The sequence below is a fragment of the Aphelocoma coerulescens genome, chromosome 2, assembly GCF_041296385.1.
Source record: "Aphelocoma coerulescens isolate FSJ_1873_10779 chromosome 2, UR_Acoe_1.0, whole genome shotgun sequence".
Lineage (NCBI taxonomy): Eukaryota > Metazoa > Chordata > Aves > Passeriformes > Corvidae > Aphelocoma > Aphelocoma coerulescens.
In genome coordinates this window covers 144,047,870-144,071,262 of record NC_091015.1, presented here as the reverse complement: position 1 = coordinate 144,071,262, position 23,393 = coordinate 144,047,870, and the positions used below count along the sequence as shown (strand labels likewise).

General features: G+C 42.5%; 2 protein-coding genes across 5 annotated transcripts in view; one reads left to right on the top strand and one right to left on the bottom strand.

Annotated features, from left to right (window-relative positions):
- The window catches only part of ESRP1 (epithelial splicing regulatory protein 1), a 35,001-nt gene extending 30,245 nt beyond the window's left edge, over positions 1-4,756 (bottom strand). For 2 of the 3 annotated variants that reach the window (XM_069005149.1, XM_069005151.1), the window contains exons 1-4: positions 4,348-4,754; positions 4,013-4,141; positions 3,052-3,165; positions 524-638 (exon numbers count right to left, since the gene is read on the bottom strand). In XM_069005149.1, coding sequence (XP_068861250.1) covers positions 524-638; positions 3,052-3,165; positions 4,013-4,141; positions 4,348-4,479 — 490 coding nt within the window. In that variant the 5' untranslated portion in view covers positions 4,480-4,754. Of the gene's footprint in view, positions 1-523; positions 639-3,051; positions 3,166-4,012; positions 4,142-4,347 lie in introns of all 3 variants that reach the window. The other variant, XM_069005150.1, reaches the window with a different exon arrangement.
- Positions 4,757-5,157: 401 nt separating this feature from the next.
- The window catches only part of VIRMA (vir like m6A methyltransferase associated), a 33,034-nt gene continuing 14,798 nt past the window's right edge, over positions 5,158-23,393 (top strand). Inside the window, exons 1-10 of one of the 2 annotated variants that reach the window (XM_069005148.1) lie at positions 5,158-5,450; positions 14,212-14,327; positions 14,585-14,671; positions 15,063-15,111; positions 15,560-15,728; positions 16,638-16,760; positions 17,582-17,884; positions 18,587-19,739; positions 20,779-21,270; positions 22,023-22,177. In XM_069005148.1, coding sequence (XP_068861249.1) covers positions 5,415-5,450; positions 14,212-14,327; positions 14,585-14,671; positions 15,063-15,111; positions 15,560-15,728; positions 16,638-16,760; positions 17,582-17,884; positions 18,587-19,739; positions 20,779-21,270; positions 22,023-22,177 — 2,683 coding nt within the window. In that variant the 5' untranslated portion in view covers positions 5,158-5,414. Of the gene's footprint in view, positions 5,451-11,509; positions 11,593-14,211; positions 14,328-14,584; positions 14,672-15,062; positions 15,112-15,559; positions 15,729-16,637; positions 16,761-17,581; positions 17,885-18,586; positions 19,740-20,778; positions 21,271-22,022; positions 22,178-23,393 lie in introns of those variants that run through there. The other variant, XM_069005147.1, reaches the window with a different exon arrangement.

The window sequence follows — 23,393 nt, the reverse complement described above, 5'->3', positions numbered from 1 at the left end:
TGTGCACCTTCTAGGAGACTGAATACCACATGTGCCAACAGCATCCCTGCCTTAGGTTCATTCCTGTGTTACATATTCACTACAAGGTCACAGCAAGAATAACCATTTCTTCTTGTGAAAATTAAGGTGGTCTCCCAACATTTGCTCCTGCCTAAAAACAAAATAAAAATCTAACTGATGCAATGAAACTCAAACCTCAAACTTTAATATTACAATTCACAACAGCAATTTGAAAAAATGTGCTGGTTACACTAAACTGTGAAGTTTAAAGAGAGACAACTATAAAGGTAGTAAAGAAAACATACAGAAGTCAAGAAGAAATACAGGATTTTCTCCATGGCAGTATTCACCCTCATACATGTTTATCTTTATCTTTGTGAGAAAACTCAGTACAGCTCCGAGTTACTCATTAAAGTTATACCACCCCTAAACATGTGTTGCAAGCATTACTCATGCACCTCTGTCCTAAAATTCAGCCAAGACTATAACAGCAGCAGAGATACAGTCACTGTTAAAAGGATACATTCTGTCATGGCTGCAACATCGAGTTTGCTAACTTCAGGTGAGCCAGGGCAACACTTCTTGAACTCTTTCCTCAAGTCAAAAAACGAGTAGAAGCATTCAGGCAGTAAAATATTCTGTAAAAGGAACAAAGTAACCACTGTCAGTGTGAGTTTAATCTACTTTGTGTCTAGATACCAAGCTTTCTAACAATTTCTGTAGAATAGATAGGAAACACAAACAGCCTTTGCTGAGAGAAACTCACCTAGCACTTCTTAGCCAGGTAAGTACGTTCATAAACTTTTTTGCCTAAACAGCTTTCTCTTCATATTGTTTAATAAGAGAAACGTGCTTTTGCACTGCCAGAGAAACATTTGCCATTATTAGTAGAGCTTCAAATCCAATACATATGTAGCAGAGTAAATACCTCCTATTGCAACATTTATCATCAACTCTTGATTGCAATTTTAACAGTATAAAGCCAGAGGGTAGTCAGGTCAGTCTGTAAAACCAACCAAACTTTGCAAGAGTAGCAGATATTTTAATTTATATAAAAGGCTGTTTTCAGAGAATAGTCACACTTCAAATATTTATTCCCAACAAACAAAAACCAACAAAAAAAATCTGACTGTGCAGATGAGGCCTTGACATGGTGCAGAGCTTGTCAGCCTATGCATGGTAACTGCTTTAACTGCAGCATATAAAACCAGAAGCAAGTTATGTAACCCACCAGGAGTCAATGAAACCCTTCTTGCCCCACCACTACATCTACCACATGCTTTTAATTTTTTGGGGAGTGGAAAGGAGAAGACACAGAAAAGTCTTGGGGGTAGCTGTTGAACCAATGCAAGCTATTTACCCCTGACAGAATACTTCATATTCCTTTTGGCTGTTTGCTGCCTGCAAGACATGTAAGTCCCTTCTGGGATATAACAACTACTTAGCATTGGCATTATAACAGATAGCAGGCTATGTGAAAGCCCATTTAGGGAGCCCAAAGAAAAAAGTTGAGGCTCCAAAACAAGTTCTGCTTTGAAAACATTACAGCTTATCTTAGCATATGGACAGGTGTATTAAGCAAACGATATTCTTTAAAGACTTATGAAAATGCAGATGGGCTTGCCAACATTTCCTGCTCTAGTTTTAGCATGATTTTCTTCCTTGACGTGAAATGAAGTTCCACACTTCATTTATGTTCTTTTGGAATGGCTGATGTTAATTCATTCTCTGAATACCAGGAGCTGCTAGATGGCTTCAGAATGGATATTTTAGGCAGAAATCACTAGGCTCTTGAAAAGATATATATTTCTATCTGGATTTTAGTGATCCCACACTCTGATCCCTGCATTAGGGTATTCATTAAAAAACTATTACAAGTCTCATAAGCGTGTGGTTTACTTAATCTACAGGCAGCATAGAACAAATGTCAAATGGACAATTCTTAACAAAACAGCAACAGAAGATTTTGATGAACACTTGATTCCTGTCTGTGACCTTGTGATGATATAGATAAAGGATCCCTGACATCAAACCAGCTTAAATAATTGTAGGATGTGTTCCTTCTTTTATCCACATAGTTTAAGTGGATGACAAGTTTTACTTTATTAGCCAAGAAGAAAGTCTTAAAAATCTGTTTCCATGTTTTCTCATAATACATATCATAGAAGACAAACTACATATGTAAGAACTGTCTCTTCACTGTGAATCATGCTCACTGTTTCTCTTCTAAGCCTTCAAAGCCACAAATACTTAAAGCACAAACAAGTATTACAACCAAGCTCATTCAGTATCACTTCTGGAACAGCATCGACTTGCAGCAGTGTCCCTTCAAAGATGAAGCAGCAAATTGCACAGAAGTCAGATACAATGAGAGGAGCAGAACAACTCAGTTACAGAGCAATGCATGTTCATACCAAACCACAAAATGAGGTGTTATTAATATTGAGCCAGTTATTTCAGAACTAGAGAGACTCACATGTTGCTGCAACCCTATCACTAACAAAAAGCAGGCAGGACTTCACAACACTGTTAGTGATTTGGCAACTCTGAAGCTATAGAAAACTCTAGACTATGGGACTAATCATCACTCATAGCCTGCCTGAAACTACTGTTCAGCTCCTTACAAATACAAACACCGCCCTTGGAGCATCAACTGAATACATAAAGATTGAAAGTTGCTGTAGCTAAGCATGAATGTAAAATTTCAAAAGACAGTTTATGATTAAGGTGGTTAGTTATTTAGCAACAATCCCAAATCCCATCTGTTAACCCTGTAGAAGCTACAAGTACTGTCAATACATTGCTCCTTTCTCAAACATTTAAGAGCATCTTCCTTCTGATTTAACTTAAAAAGGCATCTCAAGACTACATAAGGACAGGGCACTGCATATGCCTTCCACACAGTCTCTTCAGCCTGGTAAGCGCGTTAACATATGAGTGATATTTGTGCTATGGTTGTGTGGAGGTACGCTCATACTAAAGAGAAGTTGATTTGTTTTGCAAGAAATTGTAAAAAACACATTAAGAGTCAAACAAGCTACAACTACATACCTTTTTGGAAGCTTCAGGGTGAAGAACCTGCCTAATGTGCAACTGTCCATCAGTACAGAAACAGAAAGAAGTACCCACACCAATGTTCAGCTCATTGCTCACGGACTGATTAAACTGTTGGCAGGAACAAGACATACATGTTACAAAGATCAGAGTGGCTCCACTAGGCAGTGTCATCAGTTGATAACATGTTACTCCTGGGCAGACAGAATATGGAGCTGGAATTCCTTTCCATACAAGCCTACTCCTTCACTTCTGTAGATTTGTTTCTTACTAACTAAGAGCATATTAACTTCCATTATAAATATCTTTGGAAGGAAACCACCCCTTTTCCCCCTTCTAATGAGATATGGCTACACAGCCCACATCATAGAAAAAAAACCTTTTCGATATTTGCAAGAGTACTGCAATGAGACAGAGCTGATTGCAGAGAGCTGAGGCAGTAGTGGGGCAGAAGAGCTTTTCAGACTGGGCACTTAAGCATGTCAAAAAGAAGACAGGCTTTCAGCCCTGCCCTTAGTGGGAATCACACACACCTGCTCATTACTCTAGAGGATTCAGCATCATCACCTTCCCAGGACTGATGAGCACAAGCCTTAACAGGGCCTTGCCACCACCTAGCCTTTTCAGGGGACACCTAAGGCTGGCTTCTTCCAACACTTCCCAGCTCCAGCTGAGACTCATTCAGGGTCCAGCCTGGCAGGAGAGCAGAGCAGGGAAATAGCTGACCCTAAACTTCCTCTCTTGGGGTTCAGTTCCTCCCAAGGCAAATAAGCAAAAGGCAAGGGAGAAATTCCCACAAAGCCCTACACATATAGGCTTCCTGACCCACACATGTGGTGCTCCTGTGCCAGGCTCCACTGCTCTGATGGTGGGGATAAGCAGATGATGATACCACCTCTACCCCACGGGGGAACTCCCAAAGGAAACCAGCACTTTGCAGCCAGTTATGGGGTGTCACCTGTCTCAATGCCTGCTCCAGCGGTGGAGCCAGTGCCAGGCTCTCCACATCCACTTGGGTGATCTCCTGGCACTCAGCCGTCAGCTCTGGGTGCTCAGGCCGGACCAGCACGTCATGCAGGCGCCCCAGCTCCAGAGAAAGCAGAGGAGGGGGTGAGTCAGCTCTCCCGGCTAGAGGTCCCCACCTGCAGCACCAGCCCCTACCCTCCACCAGAACTTGCTCCAGCCTGGGGCACCCGTTACCAGCCCAGCACCGAGACCACCCTGCCAGCATCCAGCATGGCAGGCGCCAAAGGGAGCAGCAGGTCGGGGTGCTCCCCCGTCGGGTGAAAGTACCTCCTTACTCCTCAGGTCGACCACTTTCCACAGGAGCTGGAGCAGCTCTCGCTCGTCTGAGCCCAACCTTGCCCCGTTGGTGCCCGCCGTGGTTACGAAGAGAATCACCAGGTAGTCGGGAGACGCCGTCATGGTGCCACCGGACCAGCAGAGAGGATCAAAAGGGGAGAAAGAAAAAGGAGGAACGAAAGGAGGGGGGGGGAAGAGAAGAAGCCGGAAACTTTTCTTGCCCCAGACGCTTCCAAGTGAGACCCAAGCGGCAGAACCCCCACCTGCAGCCTCACTCCCCAAGGACCCGGCGTGGGGGAGGCGCACGGCTCCCCCCTTTCCCCCGAGGTGGGTGGCAGCCGTTCCCACACCAGCTGCAGCCCTGGGAAGGGCGCAATGGCTGCGAGCTTTTCTGCGCGGGGCCGCGGCACCACCTGCCCACCCCCGGCCCACGTGGTGCAGGTAACACACACCTGGCGCCGCCGCCCATTGGCCCCGCCGGGCGGGGACGTGGCAGCGCGGCGGGGGCGGCAGCCGGAGCGGGGGGCCGGGATTGCGGACGGGTCGCGGGGGCGCGGCGGTGGAGGAGCAGCAGCCCCGGGCCCTTGAGGAGCCTCAGCGTGCCCCGACGGCGGCCCGGACCCCGCCGGGCTGCGGCTTCCGCCGTCGAGGCGCGCTGCACCGGGAAGGTGCAACTCCTCAGCGACGGGGCGGGGTCGCCCGATCCTGCCGGGACCTGTCGCAGAGGGCAGCTCGGCTCTGCGTCCGCGGGCAGCGCTGTCCCCCGGACGGAAGACGAGGGGAGATGGCCACGCCGCTTGTGACAGCCCCGGTGGGTGCCCCGCTTTTGTCGGGGGCCGAGTGTGGTGCCTGGGAGCGATGTGGCGGCGTGAGGGCCGGTTGCCCCCGGGAGCTGCTCCTGCCGAGGCAGACCAGGGGCTCAGGGCGGTGAAGCCTTTTCCTCTGTCGTCCTAAAGGCAGCGGCATCGCAGCTTCTGTACGGCTCTGGCACGGCGGATCAAGTCGTGTGTGTTAACAGCTGGCTGGTTTGGTCGTTGCAGCCTTCCCTCGATGAGCTGATGATTTTGGCCCTTGTGACAACCTCTGGTTTCACGGTGAAATCTCTATTTTAAAATCTCTATTTTAAATGCATAATGCTCAAACACTTTTTTTTTTTTTTTTTTTTTTTTTTTTTTTTTTTTTTTTGGTGACAAATCACAGAAAGCAGGGTGAACAACACTAACTTTCTGCAGGGAAATCCTGTAATACACTTGACTCTTTAAGACCACAGTTGTTAATTTACAACTTCATTGAGATGCTGCTTCTTGAAATTTTTACTGAGATCACAGAATGATGGAATATAATGAGTTAGAGGGGACCCATCAGGATCACTGAATCCAACTCCTGGCCCTGTGCAGGACACCCCAAGAGTCACACCATGTGCCTAAGAGCATTGTCCAAGTGCTTGAACTCATGAAGGCTTGGTACTGTGACCACTTCCCTGGGGAGTCTGTTCCAGTGCCCAGTGACCCTCTGGGTGAAAAATCTTTTCTTGATATCTAACATAAACCTCTCCTGACTCAGCTTCATGCTGTTTCCTCAAGTTCTGTCACTGGTCACAAGACTGAAGAGAGCTGTACTTGCCCCTTGTGAGGATGTTGAGACAGTAATAAGGTCTTGCCTCAGTCTGCTCCTGTACTCCTAATAAGGTTTCTCCTCAAGGCCTTTCACCATCCTCATGGCCCTCCTTTGGACACTCTCTAAAGAGGTTTGTATCTTTCTTTTATTGCGGTGACCAAAACTTCACGCAGTACCCAAGATGAGGCCACCCCAGTGCAGTGCAGAGCAGAGCAGAGCAGGACAATCCCCTCCCTTGCCCAGCTGGTGATGCTGTGCCTGATGCCCCCCAGGACATGGATGGCCCTCCTGGCTGCCAGGGCACTGCTGACTCACATTCAGCTTGCCATAGACCAGGACCCCCAGGTCCCTTTCTGTGCTCTTGTTCCCCAGTCTGTCTGTACATCCAGGGTTGCCCCATCCCAGATGCAGAATCCAGCACCTGCCTTTTGTTAAAATTCTGTGCTGGTTTGGCGAAATCTAGAAATATATGCTCTGAGAGAAGGCAGGTCACAACCATCCCTCCCCACCAGGTTCGGGAAAAATAAATTTTCCTTGAAGGAAGGTGAAAGAGATAAAAACTATTTATTTAACAAACACACGGGAAAAGGATAATAATGCTAAATAATAAAACCTCCCTCTCTGCTGAGAGAAACCTGGGAAAATTTCAGAGTCCTTCCATAGATCTCTCTCCCTCCTTGGAGATGGGATGGGGTGGTGGGCCCACATCCAGGGCCAAGGCCTCGGTGGAAAGTCCTCCAAATGTATTCTGATGTTGAAACAGTCCAGCAGAGAGAAAAGGAAAAAAAATGAAGTCCCAGGAAAAACAAAAGTTCAACTCTCCAGAAGAAAAGGAGCTGAGGAAAAAAAACTGCTGAAAGCTGGCTGGAAAGAAGAGCAAGCCGGGTGTTTGCCTTCCCTCTCCCTCTCCTGCCGCACTTAAAAAAAGGGTCTCTATATTTGTGTGACCTTGGAACATGAAAACAAACTGCTTTGAAAAAGTTTTGCTCAGTTTTTCCTTCCCCCTCTCAGGCTCAGTGTAAAGGCATAGAAAGGCAAAAAAAATAATTGATTTCTGGGCATGGGGCAGCGATAGGGGATACACATCACAGTCATCCCAAGACAACTTCATACAGTTGGTGATTGCTCATCTCTCTTAATTTGCCAACGTCCCTTTGCAGGGCTTCTTTGCCCTCCATGGAGTCAACAGCTCCTCCCAAATTGGTGTTGTCAGCAAATTTACTTAGTATGCCTTTGAGTCCCACATCCAAGCCTTTAATGAAGACATTGAAAAGAACTGGGCCAAGGATGGAGCCTTGTGGAACCCCACTAGTGACAGATTGCCAGCCTGATGTTACCCCGTTCACTATAACTCTTTGTACCTGACCTGCGAGCCAGTTGCTCACCCATCGTGTAACCTGGTTTTCAGTTGTGTGCTGGACATTTTGATGATGGTGCCCCTTGTGTGTTTCTTCATCACCATTCCTTATGCTGGTGCAGGTTCACAGCTTGCACCACCTTTTATTAACACCTGCACATTTGTTTGTCAGGAAGGGAGCAGATGTGTTTCACCACTGCTGGGGATCCTGTCGGCCACTGACACGTCCACATAGTGCCTGGCATCCTCTTCCTGCCCTACTGTGGTGTAGTGCAGCCTGGTTCTCCTTGTGGGGACTGACACCAAATTCAAGCATGACACACAATGGCTGGAGTAATTTTCACTCTCTCTGGTCCAAGATTTCAAAACTTTCACTGGTAGCAGAGACTGCAATTTGAGGGGTTAAAATGTCAAATTAATCCCTCTAGTTTTTTAAGGCAGCAGCTGAAATTTGCCATGTGAATCTGGTATCAGGAAACACCTAAGCTAATTGTGCCCTATTCATTGGAGAGTTAGAGCACCTGGTTTTCTTTGTGCATTTGTCTTCCGACTTTTGATGCATTGAGTAAAACATTTGTGGAGGTCTGGGGTGTATGTCCTCAGCAGTGGCTGCAGGTGATCTGTACTCAGCATCTGAGGAGTGGGGTTGGTCCTCACACAGGGACTTTGCTTTGTGACCTCTTCTTAGCCTGGAGCAGAAGAATTCAACGGCATAGGATTTCTTTGTGCAGTTTCCCTTTCAGGTCTTAGTTTACTGCAACTTCTTAGAAAAACATTTATACTTTAGTACAAAAATCCAGAAGTACGTTTCTGAAATTACTTCACAGCAGAGCATGCCAGACAGAGAGTTCTGGCTTGGTTGGCTGCTCGTCTTTCAGTGAAACTTAATCATCTGTCCTAGGCAGTTTCTTCCTCAGTGCCAGCTTGGCTTTTGAGATGCAGCCCTTGTCTTTGTGAGAATGGTTTTTGGATGGGCACCTGTTCCTTTACTTGTGATTTGTTGTGTTCTGGCTTAGGCACTTCTTTTATTCTTCTCTTTTCTGCCTTATTGTCTCATCCTATCTTGTCTCTTTCCATCTAGGAGCATGAGACCCCCCAAATTAATGCTAGAGCAGGCTGCATTATGTATAGTAACCCCTTTCAAAGGTGAAACTGTACCCTGAAAGTATTTTTAATTCCCATTATGTCTTTTGGGTTACTGGCTAATCCTTGTTTTATTTATTAATTTGCTTATGAAGCTGCTTGTCACTAATTGCTACTGTAGTGCCATTACCTTTTATTTTTCTCTTTCTTGGCTAACACATTCCCTAAAACATCTGTTGTCCAGTCACATTTCCCATTCCATCCTCTTTCTTGCATGCTTGCAGCATCTGGTCTGACAACATGCACCAGTTGGTCAGGTTCCTGTGTTGTGTTGCCCAGACACTTGGCATTTGTGTACTCCCATTCCAGTTGCTTGGCCCTGGTCATTCTTAGTCCTGGGACTGGTTAAGCATAGTCTTTGCATGAAGTGTCACCTTCCAGATGACATCAGTGTTGTTATCTACAGGAAAGCACTAGGGTGCTTTGAAGCAAGGTGACCTCTCAAGGCTCCTCCCAGGACACTGTTGCTGTCCTCATCTCCTCTCTGGCATTCCTTTTCTTTCCTGCCTGCTGTCTGTCTGCCCAGCCCTTTTGCTAATCTCAATGTAACTGTTTTTCTGTCATTTTTGTATTAGTTCTGGTGATTTCCTACCACATGTCCTTTTTTTCCACTTTCTGTAACAGGACAGTTCTGGAACTACTCACACCATTCTTCTTGCCAAGGAGCTGGTCCTAACATCCCACCCTCAAACACTGCAAGAAACTCACATGCCCTCTTATTTATTTCCCCCATTTTTCTGAAGCTTCCTTCTCTCACCCATTGATCCCCTTCCTCACAGTTTGTTTGAACAAACCGGTGACTTTGCACTTCTCAATAAATCCAGATTTTTTCTGCCAGTTGTGCATCTCCTGCCCTGCTCTATTCCTCTACAGGAGGGTCTTCACCCCAATACCACCTGCAACTCTGTTATCCTTTCCTGCACAGACCTTTGGCCTGTGACAAGTATCCCACCTGTATAACTTTTCCCCAGTTTCCTTCCAGAATATCAACTTCTTACAACTGAAATTGGATAATCAGCTGTATCATTTTTTTTTTGAATGTGTTCATGTTTGCCATCATATTTTTAATGTCTCTAAGATTACTGCTGTTCCTAAACAAATTCTGTTTTCTCCACTTTCATCAGTGGAGAAAATACCCTCCAAAATACCCAAATTGCTTCTTGATGTTGTGCAACTGTGTGTGACATTCAAACACTGCTGTTCTACCTCGCAGCAAGGAAATGCCTGACCTGTAAGTCCAGCCATGTGCTGAAGTCAATGACATTGCATTCAGAGCCATCTGAATTTAATCCTGCAAAGCTGATTCTGTTCACATGCAGAGCTGCAGCTGTTACCAGCAGTGAGGGAGTCACTGCAGATGAAAACGCAGGGCTGGAATTCCCCTGCCAGTTACTTAAATGACTCTGACTGGATGACCTGGTTGCAATACTGTTCCAGGCTACCCCAGGAGAGAAGTCATCTGACTGCGACTGGGCTCCTCTGGCACAACGGCACACACGATGATGCCCATGTTTGGAGTAGATCTGCAAAGCTACTGCCCTACTGAAGTCTCCAAAAAGCCCATAAACATAATCAAAACCAGCTATGCCAAGTGTCAAAAGGCTTTGTGCTACTTCAGTAAAATACATATAAAGGGTAGGGTTTTTTTCTACATAAAGATATTGTATTTTACTTCAGAAGTTTAGATCTGGTAATTCATCAGGATGAGAGAGAGATCCAGGCTGGGGCAAGAATGACAGTAGGCAAATCTGCCAGCATGGCCAAGGATGCTCCTTGGTTTTCAAATTCTGAAATATTTCTTTAAAAGGATTTGTGCTTTAACTACATCTGTTCAAATGTTCAAATAGTATGGGGCAGAACCATGTTTTCAGCGAACCTAGAAGAAATTCTAGTTGATGAGTCTCCCTGCACTGCCACAAAATACCTCTTCGGGTGTGCCAGTAGAACTGGTTGGGGAATTGCATGTTGTGGCCCAGCTCTCCAACACGTGCTGTGGGGACAGGAACTTCCTGAACTAGTTTCACCACTGCAAATGGATATATTGAACCACAGCCTTGTTTAAAGTGATGCAACATTTTCATGTGGAGTACAACCTAGAGGGCTGCAGCTCCTGGTGTAAGTGAAAGTTTGGAGTGCTGAGAGAGCAGCAAGCTCAGCTACTGAAACAGAAAAGGGGCTTGTGAAGTCCTAATACACACATAAACCAGTGTATTTCATTAAGCAGCTGCTTCAGACACAAGATGAAGACAGCAAGGCATAACAATCACCGTTAAGGAAAGCGCAGGTATTTGGCTGAAGCTTCAATCTAGAGATGTAACACATCTTTTTACAGCTTCCTCCAAAGGCACATGGTGCAGCTTTGCTGTCATAGACCTCGTACAGAAAACTTGTGTAACCAACACCGCTTGCGTAAGACTAATTCCACATCATTCTCCTGGCCACAGGCTGGCTTTGGTTTCCTGGTGTCCCCAGTGCTTGTACAACTTGATCGCTGTTGCAGAAAGGCAATGGATGCTAAACGGGTACATCTGGCGCCGAGAAAAGGTTGAAAGGAGCTGTGCTACACAAACTTGAGAGAAGGGACAACTTCTTACACCTGAAAAGCGTTTGTTTTAAGCACGGGAAAGGCTCCAAAGGAAATTTCTCAGGTGGGGCTGAAATTAGCCAGCACCGAGCTTGTGAAACCGAGCGGAGGCAAAGGCTCGCTGCAGACTGCGGTGACGCCCAGCGGGGACTGGGGTCTGTGGCGAGCGGGGGTACCGCCCCGCTGCTCACAACCCCGACTGCGGCCCGAGTTTTAGTAGGTGAAAGGTTGGACTCGACGATCTCAGAGGTTTTTTCCAACCTAACTCACTCTGTAACTCCGTCAGTGCCGAGGCACCCGGGCTCCCCCGCCCCTCGCTCCGCTGCGGGCGGCGGCACCGCCCCGGCCTGGCCCCCGCCCCGCCTCCCGCGCTCTGGCCCCGCCCCCGCCCTCAGCCTCGCCGCCCCCGCCCCTCGCGGCCCGGAAGCGCTCGCGCGCGCGCCGGAAGCGCGTCTCCCGCGGCCCGGCCAAGATGGCGGCGGATGCTGCGACCGAGCTGCTGTTCCTGGACACGTTCAAGCATCAGAGCGCGGAGGTAAAACGGGGCTTGAGTCCGCCGCTCCTCTCACCTCCCTTTCCCTCTTCTCCCTTCTCCTGGGCTACTGCCGACGCCCCCTTGCTCGCGTCGGGGCCTCCCCCGGGGCGCGGAATCCCTTCTGGGGCGGGCCCCGGTGGCGGTCGGGCAGGAGCAGCCCCGGGGCAGGTGCCGTCAAGGGGCGGCTGCCGCCTCCTCCCCGCCTCGCCTGACACGAAGCCTTGCTCGAGCCGCTGTCGTGGTAGCCCTTGGCCCTGCTGCCAGGGGGCGGAGGGTGGTGGGAAAGGAGCGAGGATTTAGAGGTGATGGGGAGCAGAGGCGAGAAGGGAACAAAGAAGGTAAACGTGCTTCGAGGAGGCGATAATGAAAGAAGTCGACTAGAGGACCGTGCCGTGCCGGTTGTGAGATTCCTGATGCTCTTGTGTAGCTGCTGATGAGGAGGAATATTTGTGTGTTTGTGAGATATTCCCTTAGATTTATTCCCTTTACGTGCCTCGCGCACAGAATGAGTATTTCAAGCTTTTTTGGCAGTGGTAGATCGTGCAAATATTCCCCTTTGAGGCTGTTGGGATCTTGAGCATCTTTGAAACTGCTGGCTTTGCAGCAGGTTTGCCCGGGGCTCTGCTGGATGTGCTGTTCAGGGAGGAAGAATGGGACTATTAGGGGAAAAGTGGTTGTGTACGGGAACATGAGAAGGATCTTACAGAGCCATAGAATAACTCAACTGTGTTCATGGATAGACATTAGGGAAAGAAAAGGGAGTATTTTGAGCTCATGCTGCAATTAAATGTGATTGAAAAGTTATTCAGGAGTCTCTAGCTGTCCGGATCAGCTAGGCCCAAATATATTTTTAATTCCGCTATTTGAGACAATGTTAAGCAGGGAATGCTAGCCACTGCTGTTCCCCTGGGTAGAAGCAGTAGCCACTCTTGTTCCTCTCCGGGACATTATATTCTCTTCTTGAACATTTTTAATCCTGTTCTTTTTTAATCATTTTCTGTCACTTTTGTTCTTGCCAGTGACATTATCCAAAGCTGAACCTTATGTATTTTATGTGTTTCTTGAAAGCCTTTATGTTATGCTAATTTTTCCGCTATGTGGATTGTGAGTGTTGCACTGGAACTTACAGTTCCTGAAAACTACTGCAGCGTTTTTGAATAAAATTATTTATTTGGCTTAGCTATGCAGTTTCACTACTGTTGAGGGTCTTTCTTAAAGTTTAGTAGGAAAAGTGAATTGAATTCACTTGCTGTTTTGGTGATGTTGATGCATGGCTGTCAGGGCATAATCCTGTATCATTTAAAGAGGAACTTGTCTTTATTTGTGCAATGCTCTTGGGGATGAGGGTTCCCAGCAGCAGCCCTTCCTCCAGAAATCCGAGTCTCCTGCATGACTCAGATCTTTTTTAAAGGCACAGATGATCTCCCACAGCCCTCACTCTGTACAGCCTGCACTCACCCTGTTCCTGTGTCTGTGCTCCTGTCCTAGTTGGATTCCTTTGATTCCACTATCCAGCTTCTAACACATCAGCCCATAGGCCAAGGTCTTGCATTGTGTGCTAAAAAATGTTTGTATAGATGTTTCTTGTTCGTAGACAGTCATACGTGCCCAAAACCATATCTTAAAAACTGCTTTTAAAACTCCACTTTATCTGTTTCATTGCTTACTAGCTTTCTAAAAATTTTAGTATTTCCTTGCTTTCTGCTGGTTTCATTTGCTTTCTGTGGTGAAAGAGATACATTTCCACTGCAGATCAACCTGGTTTTTAATTTTCATTTTTAGTTGTGTTAGTAGACACTTAGATGAGTGGTTTGGGATTTTTTTTTTTCCTATAAGTCTGCTAATTCAGTTTGCTAATTGGAAACATGATTCTGCTAAGAAAGTCTTTATATGTTTACAGCTGAACATAAAGTTATATATGTGTACTGTTTTATGAGCATATATGTGGTAAACATGATGGATAAATGCAGTAAGACCTAATGTGGTGAGTTTAGTGAGAGACTTCCAGCATTAATTGTTTGGTAGCTGCTACATGGAAAGCCACTGTAACTTTAATAATTTCCTAGTTTGCTCAAACATCTTTTTGGAGTGTATAAGAATTCTTTATACTTGCTGGTTTTGTGTGGTAAGCAGAAATGATATTTGCTAAAGGTTTTCAGGTGTTGCAAAATTGGAAAAATACACAGCATATGGGTTTTTTTGTACAGATCTAGCAAAATAGGCTTACAGTACCATTATAATTTCTAATATTATATTTGAAATATGATATTTGCTAATGTTTAGAATTACACCACATATACCTTCTGTCTGGTGAAAACAACCTGTTACTGTTTAAAAGATTCTTTCAAATAAAGGTAGTAAATTAAGTAAGTAAACCAGTAACATTTTCTATGAAAAAATAGTGTTAAATATATGAAAAATGCCCACATTATATTGAAAGACATTTTTTTCTGTCTTAACATTCTGTCTGATTTTTCTGTGTTTATCAGTGTTTAGCATTTTACAGAATTGAATTTTATTATTAAGATTGCAACCTTAGTTCCATTAGTAGAGAACACAAGTACATGGTGTTGTTCATGTTTTACATTTCCTAGACTTTGCTTATTCTTTGTTTTGTAGCAAAGTACCAATATTGATGTGGTTCGTTTTCCGTGTGTGGTTTACATAAATGAAGTCCGTGTCATTCCTCCAGGAGTGAGAGCTCACACAAGTTTGCCTGACAACAGGGCTTATGGGTAAGTGAAAGATACCAGGTATCAGATTCAGGAAAATCTTCCTGTTATTTTTTTCTTGAACTTTTGTATCTCAATAGACCTTCCTACATAAAAACGTAAAATGCATTTATGTGTTTGCTGAACTTGTAATTATTTTGAGGAGTTAGTTAAACAGTATAATTTTGTTGTGGTTTTTTATTATTTTTTTTCCCTCTGTAGTCCTGCTTCCTCTGATAAGGAACCCATCTAATTCAATTTTACTTCTAATCTGTTTCTAGAGAGACGTCCCCCCATTCATTTCAACTGGACTTGTTTTTCAACAATGTCAGCAAACCAAGTGCCCCTGTTTTTGATCGGCTGGGAAGGTAAGTTCTTTCAAGATTAGTGTGTGACTTCATTATCTACCTTTTCTTCCTGAAAATTTTTATAGTGCAGAAAATGCACAGTAGACAATCCTGTATCTCCCATGACTTTCATATTTGATTTGAACTTTGCTAGTTTGTGTTCTTATTCTTTTCCTCCCATCTGTTTGGAAGGACAGAGGTTTATGCTTAAAATTTAAGAAAAGCTTTACAGAGCCCATATATATTATTGCAAAGAATTCTGTAGAAATAAGTGATTTTGCACTCTTGCTTTTAATAGTATGTATTTGTCCAGTGTTTTATTGTTGGCTTGTGTGATTAGTAGTGCTGTGTTTTATTTCTGTAAACATGCTTTATATTAATGAAGCATGACTTTGTTTCTTTTATTTAACAGCCTTGAATATGATGAAAACACTTCAATTATTTTCAGGCCCAATGCAAAGGTAATACAGTGTGATTTAAACCTCTTCTTTCCCTGCATATCTGTCTTTTAGGTATAAATATGGTTGCATGTGGTGTGTTAGCACTGTGTAAAGCGTTTGTTTTTTCAAACCTTCTCCTAAAACCTGCCTGTAGTTTAGATACTCTTTATTTTCGAGTCTTGTGATTTTTTGTTTTGGGTTTTTTTTTTTTCCATTAATAGGCTGTAGTAGATTAGGGATCTATCTAGGCAGTAGTTATAGTGCAAGGAATTTAATGCTTTTAGAGAAAGATTATATGTTGCAATGATTGATGTGTTTAAAGTTTTCTCACTTCAAAATGTGGGGTAAAGAGGTATTTTAATGTTGGATTTTTCTTTTGGCTTTTATGCAGATATTGATGCAGTGATACTAGAGTAACTCTTTTGAAGTTGTCTTTAAGTGCTTTTACTTTTTTTCTAAAAACAAACAGGTCAACACGGATGGATTGGTTCTTAGAGGGTGGTACAACTGTCTGACTTTGGCAATATATGGCTCAGTTGACAGGGTAATTACTCATGAGAGAGAGTCACCTCCTCCACCACCCCCTCCACCTCCACCTCCCCAGCAACAGCCTGGATTGAAAAGAAATCCAAAACATGGTGAGCCTTGGGGGAAGACGGAGACTTTTTTCTTTTAAAAATCAGTGTTACAGTATCCCATCTGAAAATCAAATCCCCAATTCTTCCACATTTTAGATTACAGTGGCTTTCATTTTTTTTATTGTGTCTTTAGTTTCATATGGTCTTCTAGATTTATATTGAATGATTTTAAGTAGGGTCTCATCCAGTGTTTTTATGAGAGTGGTTCATTTGATCTGTTGCTCGTTACTTTGGATAGTCAAAATGCAGTTTAACTTGTGTGAACTCATCAAAATGTAGATGATTGGAATATTAAAAAAAAGTGATTAGAATAGTATTAAAATCATAATAAGAACATTTCACAGTGGTAGTTAACTTTGCTTATCTGACTTGTATAAAGTAAATTACAAAAGAGTGCTCAGCACTGGTTTTGGAACGGCCATGAATAGAATCCATGGTCTAGTTTCTGCTTCAATTTTGGTTTTAGATTTAAAATTAGAACTATTGTTCAAAGTATGGCTAGAAGACTTCAAAATTTGAATGCTATGTGTAGTAAAAAACAGTTGTAAAAACCAGTTGAGTAAAATGTAAACTTTTTTTAGAAGCAATTCAGATATTATTGATAGAGTTACAATATGAGTAGTGTCAAAACCAAAATTGGCAATTACTCATGTAAGTTTTAAACAAGCATTATATTAAAAAATCAGTAGTGTTAATAAGCTTGTTTATTGATGTAGTTCTTGTTTACATCAAAAATTACTTCATCAAAAGTGACTTTGGAAAGTTGTCTCACATAATGCAGAATAAAGATAAAATAAAAGCTGGGGAATGGTGTTCCCTAGTCAAAAGTAGCACTGAAACTCCAAAATTTTCTGCTTTTATTCCTGTGGTTTCATTAAATGCAAGTTTTTATTTTCCCAATAAATATAGTTGATGGAGAGAAAGAAGACCAATTCAATGGCAGTCCTCCAAGACCACAACCTAGGGGACCAAGGACACCTCCAGGCCCTCCTCCTCCTGATGATGATGAGGATGAACCTATGCCAGTGTCAGGTAGAATGAGAACAGACTGTGTTTTATTTGCTGCACATCACTGCTTAAAGGAGGCAGAATTCTGTGTTCCTTCCCAGTGTGAAGTTTCCTGTCTGCTGTTACTTCTGCTGGACAGATTCGGTTTTAGGAAAGGGATTTGGAAAAGAAAAGTTTTGGCTGTTAAATTGCATCATTTTAAAAGATAGTAGATTGAGAATATTGGCTGTTGATCAATGCACTGTTGAACATGCTGCTCATGTTTTATATAAGTGTTCTGTTGACTCTGGTGTCCGTTGTCCTTCTCCGTTACTCTGCAGCATCTGCCAAGTTACCCAGTCTCTGTATTGGTTAAAAGTGCCAGGAACTCTACATATGCATAGTCTTGCTGTACTAAGTGATTGTGTTCAATCAAATCACCTGAAGATTTTCAAGATGCTTTTTTTGCATCTCTGGTATATGTGATACAGAAACCTAAAACATATATACTGCTATTAAAGACAATAAAAATATTTCTATAAATACGTTAGCAAAAAAAAAGGAGGGCTGAGGAGAATCTCCTTTACTGGATGCAGGGGTGTACATGGTGACCAAGGATGTGGAAAAGGCTGAGGTAGTTAATGACTTCTTTGCCTCAGTCTTTAGTTGGAAGATCAATTATTCTCCAGGTACCCTGGGCTGGAAGACAGACACAGGGAGGAGAATGAACCCTCAATAATCAAGGAGGGAATGGTCAGCCCAAGTGTATGGGACCAGATGGGGTCCACTCATAGGGCCAGTCCTGTTTAATGTCTTTGGATTTCAGTCAAGTCCTCTTATTTCTGAAACTTTGTATCTATTTTTAGTGGTTGGGGAAAAAGAAGATGATGTGGACCATAGGGAGGATTACTTTGAGCCGATTTCTCCTGATCGAACATCCATTCATCAAGAAAGCCAGTATTCTGATGATGGAGAAGTAGAGGAAGATCAACCAGAGGAAGGGGAAGATGATGATGATGTGGACGTTGAGGAGGAGGAGGATGAGGACGACGACGACGATGATGATGATGATGGTCATACAGTAGAGAGTATTGCTGATGAGGAAGAAGAGGAGGAGGAGGAAGATGATGAAGATGAAGAAGAGGGTGAAGAGGAGGAAGAAGGTGATGGTAAGTTGTAAAGAGTTTAGAAAAAAAATTGAGGTTTATGAAATTTTGATGGCAGCACCTTCATGATGAATATGTGCAAAGGGAACTGAATATTTTTCCCTTGGTTATTGCAACATTGCCTTATCTGTGGTCCTGACCTCTCTCAAGAACAGTATTTTGCTGTGGAATATTTATTGTTTTATAGGAAAACTTTCTATAAATAGAGGAAAATAGATACAGTTGTATAGGTGAGAATGAACATTCAGTCTTGTTACATTTTGTTTAAAAATGTAGGAAAGGGGTGAAAGATTATTTAATTAAAAACCAAATGAAATTGTTTGTGTAATAAAGTTAGTTGCCATCTTCTTGTATTACTTAAAGATCCCACCCATGTCTATGCAAAAATTTCGAGCTGGAAGTTTTATGATAGATGCAATCACAGGAGGAAAATTGGACAATATACTTGTAGTAATGTGTACTCTAGTTAAACTTTTTGCTTTATATATTCTTTTAAATGACTCCATTATTACTTAAAAAAAACCCTGTCAGATGGGGCTTTCACTCATATCTTGAAAGAAAAGGCTTTTTGTATGTTAGAGTGTGATCTCTAGCTAGTAATATTTGTATAAAATAAATCATTACTTTGTATTTGGAAGATATTCTCTGAAGTTATGATCTGGTTTATTCATAGCTGATTTGGTAACTTAATCTTTCTCTTTTTAGGAGATGATGGCTATGAGCAGATTTCAAGTGATGAAGATGTAATTGCTGATCTGGAACGTGAAACATTTAAATATCCAAGCTTTGATATTGAATATACTCCCGAGGATCTGGCATCTGTGCCTCCTGTGACATATGAACCTTTTGAAAAGGAGCTTGGACCACTTTTATACTTCAGCTGCCCTTACAGGACTGTGTTTGAAAATGAAGTTGCTAAAATAAAGGACCAAGACCCAGAAAAAGAAAATTCAGGGGCAGTAGAAGGCTCAGTTAAATTAACTGAACTGTTGGAATTATATCAAGAGGAAAGGGGTGCAAAGTGGGTCACTGCATTAGAAGAAATTCCAAGTTTAATAGTAAAAGAATTGAGCTACCTGCTGGTGAAAGACACAAAGCAAGACTATATTACCCAGCTAGTAGACTGGACCCTGCAGGCTTTAAACCTTCAGGTGGCTCTCAAACAGCCCATTGCTTTGAACGTTCGACAACTCAAAGCTGGGACAAAATTGGTATCTTCATTAGGAGAATGTGGGACTCAAGGAATAACGGCACTCTTGCAGGCAGGAGTTATTAATGTGTTGTTTGAACTGTTGTTTGCAGATCATGTATCATCCTCCCTTAAACTTAATGCTTTTAAAGCTTTGGATAGTGTCATTAGTATGACTGAGGGAATGGAAATGTTTCTAAGAGGCGGTGCAGATGTACATGAGAAAAGTGGTTATCAGAAACTCCTGGAACTCATACTGTTAGATCAGACTGTGCGAGTTGTTACAGCTGGTTCTGCAATTCTCCAGAAATGTCACTTCTACGAGATTCTGTCAGACATTAAAAAGGTGGTTGACCAGTTAGCAGAGAACACTCCTCCTCTTCCTAACCACACGGAGCCAGAGCAGGACCAGGACTTGGCAGGACTTGAAAGGACCAACCAAGAATATGAAAATGATGTGGAGGCTCCTATGGACATGGATCATCTTTTGGAATCTTCTAATATAAGTGAAGGAGAGATGGAAAAACTTGTTAGTCTTCTTGAAGAGATCTTCCATTTGATGGAAACTGCTCCTCATACAATGATTCAGCCACCTGTGAAATCTTTCCCAACCATGGCACGCATTACAGGCCCTCCAGAAAGGGATGATCCTTACCCTGTCCTGTTTAGGTACGGCAGTTGCAAATTCAATTTCTAGAGTGTATTTCCTCCAGCTTTGTAGAGATGTATTTCAAGGGTGACTTTGTTGAATAACACTTTGCTAGATATTTCACTTAATTCTTTATTGGAAGATTCTAGATTGTGCATTTGAAGTCTGAGAGAGTTCAATAAGTTAATGTACCTGTTATTTTGTTGGCTTTTGATCAACCTGGAATGCACCTAGCCAGAAGTCAACATCTCCTTATTACTGGTAACATGCTTGCCCTTCAGTCGCATTCATAGATGCTGTCCAGTTGTGCTAGGTGCTGTCCAATTTGAAAATGGTTGTAAACCTAGGGTATGTCATTTGTCATTTTGGAGCATGTCTATGTGTATGGATAAAATAGGTCTGAAATCCCTCAAGTCTTCATGATTAGGTGGCAAGATGCAAGCCAGACTCAGAAGTCATGCGGTTGTGTCAGCGTAGCTCACTGTTACACAGCACAGGCAGAGGAGCTGAGGCCTGCCTGCCTTCAGCCAGTTAAAACATCCCATGGGTTCTTTCTCTGTTCACAAGTTTCTGTCCGGAAAGCATTTCTCTAAATGCTGACAGATGTCTTTGGTAATAGTGGTGTTGGTCATGGCTGAATACAAGTATCTACACACAAAGAGTCTTCAAAAATCACTGCTAGATATGCTATAATGATTGATTTCCTAGCACATTTAAAACATTGGATCTGGCATTGATGACAATTCAGATGCAGCAGATTTAATAAAATATAATGTCCTGTTTTGTGTGTATCTAGGGTTGAGGTTGTTTTTTTGGGGGGTTTTTTTATGAAGATCAGAATTCTAGGATTTATTTCTTGTAAATAATATAGCAATTATGTTTTGTAAGGTTTAAATTTTGTACTACTTCATAATTAGTTATTATTTCTTGTAGTCCACAGAGCAATAGGTACTGAAGCTAGGAGGTATGTAGTTTTATATAATGTTATTGTGCAGTGTGTGCAAATATTTGTAGCATTGCTGATTATTTTCCTGGTTTTGGTTTGATTTTTTTTTTCAGATATCTTCATAGTCACCACTTCTTGGAATGCATTACTTTGCTACTGTCTCTTCCAGTGACAGGTGCACATCCAGGTGTGCTTCAAGCTATCCGAGATATATTGCGTTTCCTGGCACAGTCACAGAAGGGTCTTCTTTTCTTTATTTCTGAGCACGAAGCAACAAACTTGTTGGTTAGAGCACTTTGTCAGTTTTCTGATCCAGATCAAGAGGAAGGTCTGCAGTCAGATGGTGCCAACGAGGATACTTTTGCCCTGTGGCTCCTGCATTCAACCCAGACGTTACAGTGCATTTCAGAATTGTTCTGCCACTTCCAGCGATGCACAGCCAGTGAGGAGACTGACCACTCAGATCTGTTGGGAACACTTCACAACCTTTACTTGATCACCTTTAACCCTGTAGGAAGATCTGCTGTAGCTCATGTATTCAGTCTGGAAAAAAATCTCCAAAGTCTTATTACTTTAATGGAGTACTATTCCAAAGAGGCTTTAGGGTAATGTATGCATTTATTTATTTCCTGTCCTTTTTTTCATTTTAAAAGTATCTATCTTTTATAAATAATTCAGTACATCTAAAATATTTTTCTTTTAGATCATGATGTTTTTATTTAAAACCAAAACAACTTTTAAGTAGAAGAATGTAATACAAAATCAGGCCTGTCATTTGTAATCAAGTATTTAATACCCCAAATCTGTGTAGGTCATCAACAAAGTTCTTGTAATATATGTAGGGCAGACTTTTGGTTATATGAAAAAATCAGTAAGTAGGCAGTTTTCATTCAAGCATAAAATATTACCTGTGAAACAAACAAAAGGCTTGACTGGGTACACAGAGTATACACTACTCTGGGGTGGGGATCTCTCAATTCTTCAAGTTCTTGTAAATGTTAAATACAGTCATTGTTTTCTCTGGACAGGCAGTTGTACTGCTTTAGATAGCAGTGATTTTAAAATGATTTGTGAAACAGATGAAGTTACAGAAAAATATTTGCATGCCACTTGGCTGTATCTCATGGTTTGTTGATGCTGAAGTAAATATGAATGTGTATAATGTAGCAGAAAGTGTTCACTCACCAAAAAGCATAGGAGGAAACTGTTTGGGTTTCTTTCATTGATAATTATGTGGGGCAATCCTTGTTGAAGGTAAAAGTTCTGTACGTAGATTTTTAGGGGTCAAATATGAAAATCTAACAGATATCCAGTTGTATTAGCTGAGATCTAAAGACATTCCTTATTGTTGTTTCAGAGACTCAAAGTCTAAGAAGTCAGTTGCTTATAATTATGCCTGCATCCTTGTTTTGCTGGTGGTACAGTCTTCCAGTGATGTCCAAATGCTGGAACAGCACTCAGCGCCTTTGCTGAAGCTTTGTAAAGCAGACGAAAATAACACCAAGTTGCAAGGTACAGTATGTGTAATTATCAACTGAGTTGTTTGAATGTATAGAAGAAATCTTTTTTATGTGGATAATTGGTGCTTCACAGTTGTCTGGTTTGGATAATGAAATTACTTTTCCAGTTGCATCTGATCAGTTGGGTCACTGAGATAATACGTAATTTTTTTTCTCTTAATGAGAGTTAAATAGGAAATTATTTATACTTAAATTATTTTGCAGTAAAATAGCTACCATGAATTTTGGATAATTAGAGGAAGTTTGAAGTTATTCAAACTGTGTTGATAATAGGAGAGCAAATTTCTGTAAAAGTGGACTAGCTAGTCAGTGAGCCAAATCTTATTTTTGTTCACTCTTGTTATTGTTGTGGTTTAATCCCCACTGGAAACTACGTACTACACCACTGTTGCTCATTCCCCCACCCACTCCCAGTTGGATGAGGAGGAGAATCAGGGAAAAACAAGTAAAACTCAAGGATTGAGATAAGAAGTTAAATAATTAAAAAGGAGTAACATATAATAATACTATTAACATAATGATATATATTATATACTAATAATACTAATGATAACAACAATAATAATTGTAGTAAAAAGGAGAGAAGAGATAAAATCCAAGAAAACAAGTGATACATAAAGCAATTTCCCACCACCTGCTGATCAATGCCCAGCCCCTTACTGAGCAGTGATGAGCCCCTTCCAGGCAACTCTCCCAGTTTTCATACTGAACATGATATCCTGTGGTATGGAATATCCCTTTGGCCAGTTTGGGTCTGCTCTCCTGGCTGTGCTCCCTCCCAGCTTCTTGTGCAGCTCCTCATTCACAGAGCATGAGACACTGGAAAGTGCTTGACTTAGAGTAAGCACTACTTAGCAACAACCAAAACATCAGTGTGCTATCAATGTTGTTCTCATGCTGAATCCAAACCACAGCACTGTACCAGCTACTAGGAGGAAAACAAGCTCTATCCCAGCTGGAACCAGGACAGTGATGTAGTTTGACAGGGTCTTTACTAATAAATAATCCTGGGACTGTTTTAAGGCACCTAGGCCAACAGGCATGGTGGTCCATGTTACCCTGTTACTACATCTTTTGACATCCAAGCTCTGTCTTGGTGTCAGCTTGTGTTGACTTTCAGATCAGACCTGGGTCACTCAGAAAAATCCTGCTGAGGCCTATTCTGACATCTGAATGTTGGAACTCTGATGTCCAAAGCTGTGCTCTGC